Source organism: Heterodontus francisci, chromosome 27, assembly GCF_036365525.1.
Source record: "Heterodontus francisci isolate sHetFra1 chromosome 27, sHetFra1.hap1, whole genome shotgun sequence".
Taxonomy (NCBI): domain Eukaryota; kingdom Metazoa; phylum Chordata; class Chondrichthyes; order Heterodontiformes; family Heterodontidae; genus Heterodontus; species Heterodontus francisci.
The window spans coordinates 42,281,620-42,296,229 of record NC_090397.1 but is presented as its reverse complement, the minus strand read 5'-3'; the positions used below and the strand labels follow the sequence as shown (position 1 = coordinate 42,296,229).

Below are 14,610 nucleotides of genomic sequence, written 5' to 3'. Positions count from 1 at the left end.
AGGACAGAACAGTGAGTTAAAAACTGAACTTTCACCTCTGGGATAAAGGTCTAAATCCTGACTGAGGGACAGAAAGTCTCCAAATCTGCTGTCTGTAAGACTCCTACATGAAACATGTTTGATTAGTTTCAATGGAGTTTCAAGTGAGCAACAGCCTCTAGCACAAAAGAATTTGACACTAAATAGCAATGCTACTTCAAAGTGCCTGAGCAGAGATGGTTTGGTGTGGAACTCGGGAAAAATACCTTCTTTTGAGGTTGCGATGAAGCACAATATTAGTGCAAGTATGGGGAGCTTTAGAACAAAGAACAAAGAACAAAGAAAATTACAGCACAGGAACAGGCCCTTCGGCCCTCCAAGCCTGCGCCGATCCAGATCCTCTATCTAAACATGTCGCCTATTTTCTAAGGGTCTGTATCTCTTTGCTTCCTGCCCATTCATGTATCTGTCTAGATACATCTTAAAAGACGCTATCGTGCCCGCGTCTACCACCTCCACTGGCAACGCGTTCCAGGCACCCACCACCCTCTGCGTAAAGAACTTTCCACGCATATCCCCCCTAAACTTTTCCCCTCTCACTTTGAACTCGTGATCCCTAGTAATTGAATCCCCCACTCTGGGAAAAAGCTTCTTGCTATCCACCCTGTCTATACCTCTCAAGATTTTGTACACCTCAATCAGGTCCCCCCTCAACCTACGTCTTTCTAATGAAAATAATCCTAATCTACTCAACCTCTCTTCATAGCTAACGCCTTCCATACGAGGCAACATCCTGGTGAACCTCCTCTGCACCCTCTCCAAAGCATCTACATCCTTTTGGTAATGTGGCGACCAGAACTGCATGCAGTATTCCAAATGTGGCCGAACCAAAGTCTTATACAACTGTAACATGACCTGCCAACCCTTGTACTCAATACCCCGTCCAATGAAGGAAAGCATGCCGTATGCCTTCTTGACCACTCTATTGACCTGCGTTGCCACCTTCAGGGAACAATGGACCTGAACACCCAAATCTCTCTGTACATCAACTTTACTCTGAATCTAGTGGTGCTGACACCAAGTGCTTTGTACTGACACTGAGGGCTGAATTTTCCCGGGTGGGTCACGATCCTGATGTCGGGATGAATTCTGCATTGGGAACCCAGAAGTGGCCGTGGAGGGACCAACTAAGAAGCCACCTCCAGGAGCCCCGACCAATTAGGAATGGCAGCCAGGTTCCAGCGTCTGGAGATCCAATCAGCATGCCCGCAGCACAGGATGGCCGGCAGCTCCATCAGGAGAGTCCTGAGGTAGAATGGTGATCAGGATGGTGCCTCAACATGCAGGCGGTCTCAGATGCCTTCTGCAAATCTGAGAATAAACAGGCCCACAGCTGGTCGGGCCATTGGACGGGGACACAAGATTGGTTTAGGCCATGGCCGCAGTCTTTCATCCCGGTTGTTCCTTCATTGGGGCATGCAGCCTCTGGCTCTGATGGCTTCCTGGCCTGCCACTGGGAGGCTACCTCAAAGGACCTGCTGAGCTCAGCACTCAGCAGGGATTGGGGGAAGGGGGCGCGCTCCAACGTCAGGAAGATCCTGGTGCCATCATCAACTTGTTTCCAATTGGGCCCTTACTGGACCTAATTGGCTGCCCATTGCTGCTGGGCAGTAGTCACTCATGTTTTGACCATGCCACTTGTGCACAGGCGATGAAGCCATTTTTAAATATTTAAAGACATATTCAACAAAATAAAATAAATACATTTATTTTGCCCTTTTCCCACCCCCCCAATAACAATTACATTAATTATTTGCCCTTCCCCCCAAACACTTACCTTTAACATCTGACCTTCCCCCTGCAAACTGCACAAAGTTTAAAGTACAACCCTTCCCACACTCCCCTACACCCATGATGTTTATTTGACACCCTCCCACAACCGCACTGATAAATTTACCTCCTCCCTCTTCCCCACCAGTGCGGCGCCTCGTTTCCCCGCAAGGGGATCTGACAGCGCGGGAATGCCAGTCGCTGAGCTGAAGATTGTGGCGGACCCTCAAGCTCTGAGGTAAGTATATGGAAATGCATTCATTTTAATAATTTGATTATGGTGATTGTGGGCCCATTACCAAGCGGCCAGGGGTGGGGGCCGCCATGGTGCCTCGCTGCCGCCGGGAGGATTGGGCTGGGCCCTGCTAGCGTTGAGGTCCGTGACGGGCTTCATCCAGAGCCATCTTCAGGCGCCCCCCCTATCCCGGCACAGATCTCGATGTCAAGAATTGTTTAAAATTCAGCCTTATGTCTAGGTGATATTACTTCAAGATTGTAACTTTAAAACCTGAAATATTTCTGTTTGTTAAATAAAACAAAGAGTACCTTTAGGAATATTTACATATTGGCTGGAAGTTAATGGATATATTATGTTAATGAGTATACTTTAGGATTACATGTTCAGGTGTACTTTACCCTGATTGGATATCAGGAATTCCAAACACCAGCTGAAGGAAGAGGGCAACACAAGTATTTTAACTCCACTCAATTTGGATTGATTCAATTACCTGTCAAACATAAATCTAGATATTACTCATTGTTATTGGAGCCAAAGCTAGTAGAAAAAGCAAAAATGTGCCTCAGCTGCAGACTTTTTGCTGGTTCAAAGTTCCTATTGAATAACAATTTTAAATACATTATTAAAACAATAGCCAAGGTGGGATTGACATTTTGAATGCTCTCAGACCTAACAGTCAGTTCTTAATACATCCTTTCTTTGGTTTTTGCCAAGAACAATATTTAGCAACTGCTTCAATGATTTTTGGATTTACTGAGATTGCCTGTATCAATTATTACAGCCGAGTGTCAAGGATTGATTCAGAGTTCAAACTGATCCTGGGGGGTTGAGTAAACATCTATTTAGATGTTCATGAATTGAGAATGCTCAGGTTGGGCTTTGGATAACTTGGTGTGATCGATAATGCATGTAATTGTAGCTATAGATTGATCAGCAATGCTGACAGCCCAAGAAATCTAAGGCCTGGATCTTGCAGTGGTACCGACAGCGAGACTGTCAGCGTTCATTGCCACTACTCCATTGAAACTGACAGCAATTTCTGGAGTCCACACAGGCACAGAATAATGTGGAAATTCAGAAGTTGCTGTCAGTGATTCAGCGCTTCACTGGAGGGTGCACTGTTAAGGCAACTCCAGACCACAATCAATGGAATTGACAAGAACTTCCACTCTTACGCTGTTAGTCTTGCTGTAAAACCCTTTGAACCATAGAACCAAAGAAAAAGTACGGCACAGAAGGAGGCCATTCAGCCCGTCGTGTAGGCACCGGCCGAACAAACTAGCCGCCCAATCTAATCTCACTTTCCAGCACCTGGTCCATAGCCTTGCAGGTTACAGCACTTCAGGTGTATGTCCAGGTACCTTTTAAAAGAACTGAGGGTTTCTGCCTCCACCACCATTCCTGGCAGTGAATTCCAGACACCCACCACCATCTGGCTGAAAAGGTTTTTTCTCATGTCCCCTCCAATCCTTCTACCAATCACCTTAAATCTGTGCCCCCTGATAATTGACCTCTCTGCAAGGGGAAACAGGTTCTTCCTGTCTACACTATCTAGGCCCCTCATAATTTTGTACACCACAATTAAGTCACCCCTCAGCCTCCTCTGTTCCAGGGAAAACAACCCTAGCCTATCCAATCTTTCCTCATAGCTGCAACTTTCAAGCCCTGGTAACTTTCTTGTAAATCTCCTCTGTACTCTCTCCAGAGCAATTATGTCTTTCCTGTAATGTGGTGACCAGAACTGTAAGCAATACTTCAGCTGTGGCCTAACTAGCATTTGAAAAGGATATACCTTGATGAATAAGGGGTAACTGAGTTTTTAATGGTATATTAACTTCATTAATTACTGCTAAACACCCTCACTGGCCCTGAAAAGCTAATTTTATATTTAGGGAATGTCAAATTTCTCCATAATGATAAAACAAAATTACATACTGTTATTTTTTTCTTTTTTAAAAAGTTTGTTTATCTTTATTAGAGCTTCTATCTTAATCCAATCACAATCATTTACTTTGCTATCTAAAAATACAAATTAAAAGTGAAAGGATTCAGTGTTTTTAATGTTTCATCTAGCCAGTAGCACCTTCAGCAGTGCAGCACCAACTTGGTGTTGCACTGAAATGCCAGTCTCGATTAAATGTTTAAGTGTCTGGACTGATGTTTGAAACCATAATCAATGACTCGGAGGGGAGAGTGCTACCATTGTGCCAAGTGACACCTTTAGGTTAGAATATAATTTCTAAAATTGAGTGCATTATTAAGCAAGCTAAGTCAATATATAGGAGACTTCTATTACTTACTGTGCCAGGCCTTGGATATGGAATCCTGCCTTGGTATGGAACATATTGATGATTTGGCCCTTCCTTGTGAGCAAATGGTCCATTGAATACAGTGTGAATGTCAAGCATGTTATAAACACACACAGCTGAACCTTTAAATATTGAGCTATGGGGACAAAGGGAAATGCATAGTTAGTGGTGATGAATGTTATAAGAGAGGGAATGTATAATTTTTATTTGTTCAGCACTTATTCAATATCAGACTGAGATAGTAACCTTTATATTTCTATCAAATATTAAAATAATGTCAATATAAATGAAGAAGTAAGCTTTGTGAGAAAAAAGAGAATTAGAGAAAAAAGGAGACCAAAAGAGTATTATTGATATTACAAACAAGCTTTCTCTCAACTCATGAGAAATGGAAACATTTATTGGCTTCTGCTGAGGTTCTATTTGAATGTAATGATACCGTAGAATAAAAGGGACTTTACTCAGTACTGCTTATTTTATACATAGACTTGGACTGCTTGATGGTGGCAATGAATCCAAAAATGTAAAAGCATCCCATTCTTTAGTGCTAATACCCTATTTTAAAAATTCTTTTGTGGGATGTATCGCATCGCTGGCAAGGCCAGCAGTTATTGTTCATCCCTAATTGCCCTTGAGAAGTTGGTGGTGAGCCACCTTCTTGAACCGCTATCGTCCATGTGGTGTAGGTACACCAACAGTGCTGTTAGGGAGGGAGTTCTAGGATTCTAAGCCAGTGACAGCGAAGGATCGGCGATATAGTTCCAAGTGTGTGTGACTTGGAGGGGAACTTGCGGGCGATGGTGTTCCCAAATGTCTGCTGCCCTCGTCCTTCTAGATGGAGGAGGTCATGGGTTTGGAAGATGCTGTCAATGGAGCCTCGGTGAATTTCTTCCGTGCATCTTGTAAATGGTACACACTGCTGCCACTGTGTGCCAGTGGTGAAGGGAATGTATGTTGAAGTGGTAAATGGGGTGTCGATCAAGTGGGCTGCTTTGTCCTGGATAGTGTCAAACTGGGTGAGAGGGTGAGTTGAGAAGAGGATGCAGAGAGGCTTCAGGGTGATTTGGACAAGTTGAGTGAGTGGGCTATGTATGGCAGATGCAGTATAATGTGGATAAATGTGAGGTTATCCACTTTGGTAGCAAAAACAGGAAGGCAGATTATTATCTGAGCGGCTATAAACTGAGAGAGGGGACTATGCAGCGAGACCTGGGTGTTCTCGTACACCAGTCGCAGAAGGTAAGCATGCAGGTGCAACAGGGGGTAAAAAAGGCAAACGGTATGTTGGCCTTCATGGCGAGAGGATTCGAGTACAGAAACAGGGATGTCTTGCTGCGATTATACAGGGCTTTGGTGAAGCCACACCTGGAATATTGTGTGCAGTTTTGGTCTCCTTATCTGAGGAAGGATGTTCTTGCTATAGAGGGAGTGCAGTGAAGGTTTACCAGACTGATTCCTGGGATGGTGGGACTGACATATGAGGAGAGATTGAGTCGGTTAGGATTATATTCGTTGGAGTTCAGAATAGTGAGGGGGGATCTCATAGGAACCTATAAAATTCTAACAGGTCTTGACAGGGTAGATGCAGGAAGGATGTTCCCAATGGTGGGGGAGTCCAGAACCAGGGATCATAGTCTCAGGATACGGGGTAGATCTTTCAGGACTGAGATGAGGAGAAATTTCTTCACCCAGTGACTGGAGAGCCTGTGGAATTTGCTCCCACAGAAAGCATTTGAGGCCAAAACATTGTATGTTTTCAAGAAGGAGTTAGCGATAGCTCTTGGGTCTAAAGGGATCAAAAGGTATGGGGCGAAAGCGGGAACAGGTTACTGAGTTAGATGATCAGCCATGATCATAATGAATTGCGGAGCAGGCTCGAAGAGCCGAATGGCCTACTCCTGCTCCTGTTTCTAATTTTGCTAGGGTTCCTTAATGCCACACTTGGTCAATGCCTGACCTGATGTTAAGGGCAGTCACTCTCCCCTCACCTCTTGAATTCAGCTCTTTTGTTCATATTTGGACTAAGGCTGTAATGAGGTCTGGAGTCAAGTGGCCCTGGCAGAACCCAAACTGAGGATCAGTGAGCAAGTTATTGGTGAGTAAGTGCTGCTTGATAGAATTGTCAACAACACCTTCCGTTACTTTGTTGATGATTTAGAGTAGACTGATGGGGTGGTAACTGGCCAGATTGGATTTGTTCTGCTTTTTGTGGACAGGACATACCTGTGCAATTTTCCATGTTGGTGGATAAATGCTGGTGTTGTAGCAGTACTGGAACAGCTTGGCTAAGGGCATGGCTAGTTCTGCAGTACAAGTCTTCAGTACTACAGCTGGGATGTTGTCAGGGCCCAGAGCCTTTGCTGTATCCAGTCCCAGTGCCTTTAGCCATTTCTCAATATCATGTGGAGTGTATTGAATTGGCTGAAGACCAGCATCTGTGATACCTGGGAGCTCCCGGGGAGGCCGAGATGGATCATCCACTCGACACTTCTGGCTGAAGGTGGTTGCAAACGTTTCAGCCTTGTCTTTTGCACTGACATGCTGGATTCTGCCATCATTGAGGATGGGGATCATACAATCATACAGAGGTTGTAAGGCATGTTTGTGGAGCCTCCTCCTCTGGTTAGCAGCTTAATTGTCCACCACCATTGGCGACTGGATGTGGCATGACTGCAAAAATCTCTCTCAAGCTTATTTTCATTCAAGTATAAAGAACATGACTGAGATTTGGTTAACACAACAAGTGATTCTTATTTCTATTGTTCAACAGCAAACAAGGTGTTGCAGAAGCCAACCCATTTTTATTTTTAAAATTCTGTGTTCCGGTCAGCTGCTGCCTTGTATTTGAAGTATTTTACTAGTGATCCCTGTATTAAACATGATGAAATAAATGCTTTCTTTTAAATGAAATGCATTAAAAGGTTCTTCAGAATAAAAACTGGTCATAGAAAATGAGATGCAAACATTGGAATTGTACCTTACCTTGAAGAGGTGAACAGTCCATAAACAAGGAGGTTTTGGGGATTTTCTGTTTCTAATAAAATTACATCCTCTGAGAGAAAATAAATGTAATGATTAGACATTTGTTGATTCTGAAAACATTCCCATCTGGGATTCCGCAGTGTTCAAACTGATAAATCCTAGGACTGAAGTGGAAGGAAAGGATCTGAATAGTTGGATTGTTTTTTCATAACATACAAGGCTCCTGTTATTAAACTTGTAGAGCCGCACTGCATTGTGCCAAAGGTGAAAACTTTTATATTTGTACAGAGAACACACATTTAGCAGCAATGGAAGGATTTTTCCTCATTCAATAATTTTCATCATCCCAACTTAACAGGTTTCCAAAATAGAAAAGTAAAATATAAGTTAACAAGATTGCTAACAAAGGATAAGGTTTGTAATTAGAAATCCTACATTCAAGGTTGTTTTAAAGAAGCACCCATCACAACCAACCTAAAGCAGTGTGAGATCAACACAGATCATAGCTACATCCTGTGTCATGGCATGTTATACTGCATGTTTGGGCTCTGAAAAATGGGAACTGAATTCATCAGCAGAAAAATTGTGAATGTTTCAGAAGCCATCTCACCCAACATTACAGTCCAGTAATTGAACTGTCTTTATATAAAGGAAAAGATGGGTAGGGAAGGGATTGCTGGCCAGTAACAGCTCAGAAGATGGAAGGTGAAATTGACAGTTTAGATGTAACGACTTCATGCAGAGCGCAGTTAGTGTGTGAAACAGGCTGTCAAGGGAGATGGTGGTGGGGTTAGTTTCAGCAAATTCAAAGAGGAGGTGGGCATGTTTTTGTCAAAAGAAGCAATTAAGGAATAAACTATGATATTTCTTGAACTTTGTGACCTACCAGATGGATGACAATGGCCTTTTCCTAGCTCTTAACTACTGTCAGCTCTAACCTGTCTCACCTGAAGACATAAATGGACACCACACAGCTTAAGAAAACATCCAGTTCCATTTCTATATTTGAACTGCACCACAGAACTGTGTTGAGCTGGAGTCCAAGCTGCAGACATTGCGGGCGTCAGGAAGGGGGGAGAGTTACCTAACAGCAGTTATACCATTAGACACAGCAATAAGCAAGAAATAAGCGAGGATCTTATAACAAAGGCAATGGGGTGCTTAAATCTTCATGTAGACGGGAAAATTCAAATTGGCAAAGATAGTCTGGAAGAGGAGTTTGTAGAACGCTTACATGAATAATACATTGTGGAACCAACTAGGGATAAAGCTATTTTAGATATAGTATTGTGCAATGAGCAAGCTTTAATTAGTAATCTCATAGTAAAAATCCCTCTGGTAAAAACGCGATCATAATACAACTGAATTCCATATTAAGTTTAAGAGTGACATACTCCAGTCCCAAATAAGAATCTTAAACTTTAACAAAGCCAATTACATAGTTATCAGGGAAATCTGGCTAAGGTTGTTTGGGTAAATAGGCTAAAAGGCATGGTGGTAAATAAACAGTGGGTAACATTTAAAGAAACGACTCAAAATGTTCAACAAAAATATATTCAAATAGTCATTTGATAGTACAGAACGTGGACATTGCTGAAAATAGGGACATTTTGTCAAAGCTTTTTGTCTTGCACTCATCAGGACAATCCGCAAGAATGTAAGGGAAACAACAAATTTATACTGTTAAGAGAAGAGAGTGCTGATTGGTTGGCAAGTGGATTGGTAGAGGCATTGCCATGGAGAATGCACCAGTTTATCGTGATTGACAGTAAACTGTCAAGCTTTGCTTGAAATTTAAACCAAGCAGCTTGACTCTGATTGGTCAAGCCATTGCCCTGAGGAATGAACCAGCGATATATGAATTTCAATGCCAGTGTGATGCTAGATATATAGGCCGTATGTCCCAAAGACTGGCGAATCGTATCAAACAACATGTCCCTTCTGCTGTTCACAACGGGCAAGGTACAGGCCATACCCAACCAGCCCATGCTTGCAAATCTCAAAACTCAATATCCAACAATAGATGTGATTCCGCGATTGGACAACATTTGCTAAATAATCCTCAGTGTGCTAAGAATTACGCTGACAACTAATTTAAGATTGTCAGTCCGGCTCGCAGTGTGGTGCATTTGCGCGTACTGGAAGCTACACATTAATACACAGGGCCCTGTTCTTTGCAGATAGAAAGAACATGTACACACATTACACCTGTTACAGCTAAACAAAATAAGTGACAGCCATTCGCTAGTTTATTCCTCAGGGCAATGCCTTGAACAATCAGAGTCAAGCTGTGGTTCTACAAATCAGAGTCTACTTGCCAACCAATCAGCACTCTCTTTTCTTACAGTATAAATTTGTCGTTTCCCTTACATTGGTATTCTTGTGAATTGTCCTGATGAGTGCAAGATGAAAAGCTTCGACAAAATGTCTCTATTTTCAGCAATACTCAAAAATACATTCCATTAAAAATCAAAAACTCAGCAAGAAAGATCAATCCTTGGCTTACTAGGGAAGTTAAGGATAGTACTGGATTAAAATAAGAGGCTTATAATGTTGTGAAGAATACTAGTAAGCCTGAGGATTGGGAGAGTTTTAGAAACCAGCAAATGACAACCAAAAAGTTGATAGAAAAGAAAAAAAAATAGAATGAGAGAAACCAGGAATATAAAAATAGATTGTAAGTGCTTTTACAAATATACAAAAAGGAGAATAACTAAAGTAAAAGTTTGGTTCCATAAAGGCAGAGACAGGAAAAAGTATTGTGGTGAATGAGGAAATGGCAGAGATTTTGAATAAATATTTTGAGCTGGATATCATGGGCCCCATAAGGCGAGGTCAGAGGCAGGGGTCAGAGGGCCTGCCGCCGCTCCTTCGCTAAGTGATCTTGCTGGGGCCAGGATAGGCCAATGAATGGCCACATAAGGACCTCTTCCCACCACCCCTGGGATCAAACCAGCAGCATGGGGGCGGGGGGAAGGGGGGGAAAGGGGGATGGGGGTGGGGGCGCTGGTGCTTCTACCATGCGGGATGGGAGCCTTGTAAAATGCGGCACCCTCCCTGTGGGCCTGGTGCGGGGCAATCTGTGGCCCATGGAGGCCCAGCTAGGAAGCAATGCACCTCCCAAAACCCCCCTTCCCCCTGGGCTTTACGGCCATCCCCCAACCCCCTCACTAGGGCCATCTGGACTGGCCCATGTGACCCCGCTTCACTCACCTTGGGTCTGGGTTTCCAGTGCTGGGCCTGGGTCCAAGGCCTCTGCAATACTAGCAGTGGCCAGTGCTCCTGGTGGCACTGCCGATACTGCTGAGCTGCTGGCCCTGTGATTGGCTGGCAGCTCTTGGAGGCAGGATTCCCATCTTTAAAAAGTGATGGGGATCCTGGCGTTGGACACTTAGACGATCAAAACAATGGAGGATCACTCCAGGGGCCACGGAAAGGCTGAGGAAGAGCTCCCCCGCCTTCTTGGCCTGGCGCTGGGAGACCACCCCCACCCCCCCACCCCCCCCGACACAAAATCCAGCACTTTGTGCCTTCACAGTAGAAGACACAAATTACATACCAGAAATAGAGGGTAACCAAGAGTCTAATAACTTAAGGTAATTAATATCAGCAGAAAAGAAGCATTGCAGAAATTTAAGGGACTAAAAGCCAAAAGATCCCCAAGACCTGATGGCCTATATCCTAGGATTCTAAAAAAGGTAGCTGCAGAGATAGTGGATGCAGTGGTTATGATTTTCCAAAATTCCCTAGATTCAAGAACAGTCCTAGCTGTTTGGAAGTTAGCAGATGTAACACTGTTATTCAAGAAAGGAGAGAGAGAGAAAACAGAGAACTATAGACCAGTTAGTCTAACATCAGTTGTCAGAAAAATGCTGGAATCTATTATTAAGGAAGTCTTAAAAATTCACTTAGAAAATTATAGTATAATCAGACAGCGTCAACAATATTTTACCAAAGGCAAATCATGTTTGACAGTATTTCTTGTTACTGTTTTTTGAGGATGTAACTAGTAGGGTAGATAAAGGGGAGCCAGTAGATGTCGTATACTTGGATGTCCAAAAGGCATTTGATAAGGTGCCACACAAAAGGTTAATATGCAAGATAAGCAGACATGGAATTGGAGGTAATATATTAGGACGGATGGAGGATTGATTATGGACAGGAAGCAGAGAGTAGAGATAAACAGGACATGTTTATGTTGGCAGACTGTAACTAATGGAGTGCCACAAGATCAATGTTGGGGCCTCAGCTATTTACAATTTACAGTAATGACTTAGATGAAGAGACAGAGTGTAATGTATCCAGGTTTGTTGATGCTACAAAGGTAGGTGGGAATGTAAGCCGTGAGGAGGACACAAATAGGCTAGAAAGAGATATGGACAGGTTAAGTGTGTGGGCAACAAGGTGGCAGATGGAGTATGATGTGGGGAAGTGTGGGGATATTCACTTTGGTAGTTAGAATAGAAAGCAGAATTTTTTTAAAGGAGTGAAACTTCAAAATGTTGATATTCTAAGAGTCTTGGATGTACTCGTACAAGGAGCACAGAAAGTTAGCATGCAGGTACAGCAAGCAATTAAGAAGGAAAATGGCATGTTGGCCTTTATTGCAAGGGGATTGGAGTACAAGAATAAGGATATACTTTCCTTTGAGGTGGTACAGTGAAGGTTCACTTGATTGGTTCCTGGGATGAGAGGGTTGTCCTGGGATGAGAGGTTGAGTAAATTGGGCCTATACTCTCTGGATTTTGGAAGAAGGATAGGTGATTCCATTGAAATATAAAAGATGCTGAAGGGACTTGACAGGGTAGCCATTCAGAGGTTGTTTCACCTGCCTGGGAAATCTAGAACATGAGGGCACGGTCTCAGGATAAGGAGTTAATCATTTAGGACTGACATGAGAAGACTGTTCACTCAGAGGGTTGTGAATCTTTGGAATTATCTACTCCAGAGGGTTGTGAATGTTCCATCGTTGAGTATACTTAAGGCCGAGATAGATCTTTGTTCCCTCAGGGTATCAAGAGTTATAGGGAATGGGTGGGAAAGTGGAGTTGAGGCTGAGTATCAGCCATGATCATATTGAATGGCGGAGCAGGTTTAAGGGGCTATATGGTCCATTCCTACTCCTATTTCTTCCGTTCAAAAAAGCACGTAAAAAAGGCAACTCCTTTCTTTCTTCCATCTTTCCGATTATAATAGATTTATTAATAAACCACAAGATATACAAGATAAGGTTATAAAATTGTTCACTTACGCAATTCATCAAAGTGAGTTTCAGTGCCATCATCATCTATCACTGAACATACCAAACGGGCCTTTAAGAATGTTGTCCATTTGTTAACTAGACTGCGTTTACCTCCTATGTCATTCTAGACAGTAAAGGAAATTCATAGTAAATCTATAGTGAAGGAAGACATTAAAACATCTGTGGGAGTAGAAACAGTTTTAACACTTGTTCCATGGCCCGTGACTCACAGTTAATTGTTCGCACAACTTCACAACCACACAGGTTTAAATGACATGCTGCTGGTTTTAAAAATACTTTATACAACTGTTTGTCAAATTTTTTTAATTGTGCATATTAGCTTTAATTCAAGCTGCAGTATGGAACATTCAAATTAGGTTTTCCATTAAGAACTTACTTAAAAGCATAGCATTGGATTGGTACATTGCAGAGATCCCATTAGATGGCAACAAAAAACATTGGCCAAATTTAGCGGCAGGACGTCATTATAATTTTTTTTTTTGCTTTTATCCGCCTGGCAACTGGCTGGATTGACAGACTGACAGGCTGCTGGGTAGGAAAAGAAGCTGCAGGAGGCCGCAGGTGGTAACCTGTGGGGTGGTCCATGGCAATTATGATCACAGAGCAGGCCGAAGATCAGGCCTAGGTTTGGCGAGCAGGTCTGCGTTCGAGGCAAGGGTGGAAAAAGAGGCTGCGATTGGCAGAAGGGAGGCAGAATGTTTTCAGGGGCCAGAAAGAACTCTCCTGCTCATCCTGGCCCAGAAACTGTCCTAAAAAAGCACTTATCTTCTTGAGTGTGTCAGAAACCCTTGTCTCCCTTTTACTGACGGGTTTTCTGAACCCTGGGAAACCTGGCTGGCAGCTGTTAAATTTAAATCAGAGTCCCAATTGTACTGTCAAAATTTGATTTAAATATGATCATAAATGCCTCTTCAAGAACAGATATACATGTGCCTCACAATCCTGCCAAAAGAAGAAGAAGGTGAAAGAATTTTCAGAGGGAATTCCACAGTGAGGGAATCAGGATGACTGAAGGCATGATTGTCAATGGTAGACTGTAGGAAGATGCGAAAGAGGCTTGTTATACTTGCAATATTAATGTGACTATCTGAGAAAGTAATTTGAAGTCATGGTCAAGAGAACCAGGCGTGGTGTAAAATGGGCTGGTGATTTGCTTTGAGTCTATTTTGCACTATTGCTGTTAACTAATTTCAACCCCACAATGTCAAAAGGCTGTTTGAAACTTACATTTTCGTCATCACAATTTGATTCTATGACATTTTGGCACTTGCAGCTTATTTTCAACCTACCTCTTTGCAGAGTAGCAAGTGACTAGTTAAACTTCTGGTTGGGATTGGAATGTAACAAATTCCTCTACTCTCCAGTTCTCTTGTGGCCTTGCAAACTCATTTTGTGAGGAATAAGCCTTTATGATAGCTTCAGACGGCCATGAGGGATGTTGCAAGCACATAACATTCCTAACTTGAACTAAAGGATGATCAGCCTTTGAGATTCCCTGGGGAGCCCTGGTTTTTGTCCAAGGTTTCCTGGTGGAATTTTTTAAAACAACTAATCCCCATATAAAAAGGTGTCTTTTGCAGTTTTCCAATTGATTTTTTCTCTTGGTACTATATGAAGGTCATACCACCCCTCTGGACAAGCAGGAATACACTCCTCCTGTGGTATACTCATAATTAGCACAACACTAACAAAGATAAAGGGCCTGATTTTAAACCATTCTTAACCCACCCACTTGCACAGAGTTAAAATCAAGGCCAAAAGTTTCTGCAATAGCTTTGTTTATGTTGCAGGAGTGCCAAACTGCTGCAGTTATTGTAGATGTGAGCTGGGTTTGCATTGTGACCTCACAGCAAACTTTGAAAACTGATCTTTATCACATTCTTTTGGAAACCCTACTCTTTTTTCAGTAATATATATTGTTATGAAAGTGATTCTGCTTTTTGTTAAAATATTTATTAAAGGAATTTATAGTTAAGCTGAATAAATGTTGGACCAGGATTTCTAAACAA

At 42.6% G+C, this 14,610-nt stretch overlaps 1 protein-coding gene across 7 annotated transcripts in view; it reads right to left on the bottom strand.

Moving 5' to 3' along the window:
• The window catches only part of sema3c (sema domain, immunoglobulin domain (Ig), short basic domain, secreted, (semaphorin) 3C), a 296,068-nt gene that overhangs the window by 28,462 nt on the left and 252,996 nt on the right, over positions 1-14,610 (bottom strand). For all 7 annotated transcript variants that reach the window (XM_068059199.1, XM_068059194.1, XM_068059200.1 and 4 more), the window contains 3 exons: positions 12,590-12,704; positions 7,339-7,408; positions 4,348-4,492 (listed from right to left, as the gene is read on the bottom strand). In XM_068059199.1, coding sequence (XP_067915300.1) covers positions 4,348-4,492; positions 7,339-7,408; positions 12,590-12,704 — 330 coding nt within the window. The remainder of the gene's footprint in view (positions 1-4,347; positions 4,493-7,338; positions 7,409-12,589; positions 12,705-14,610) is intronic.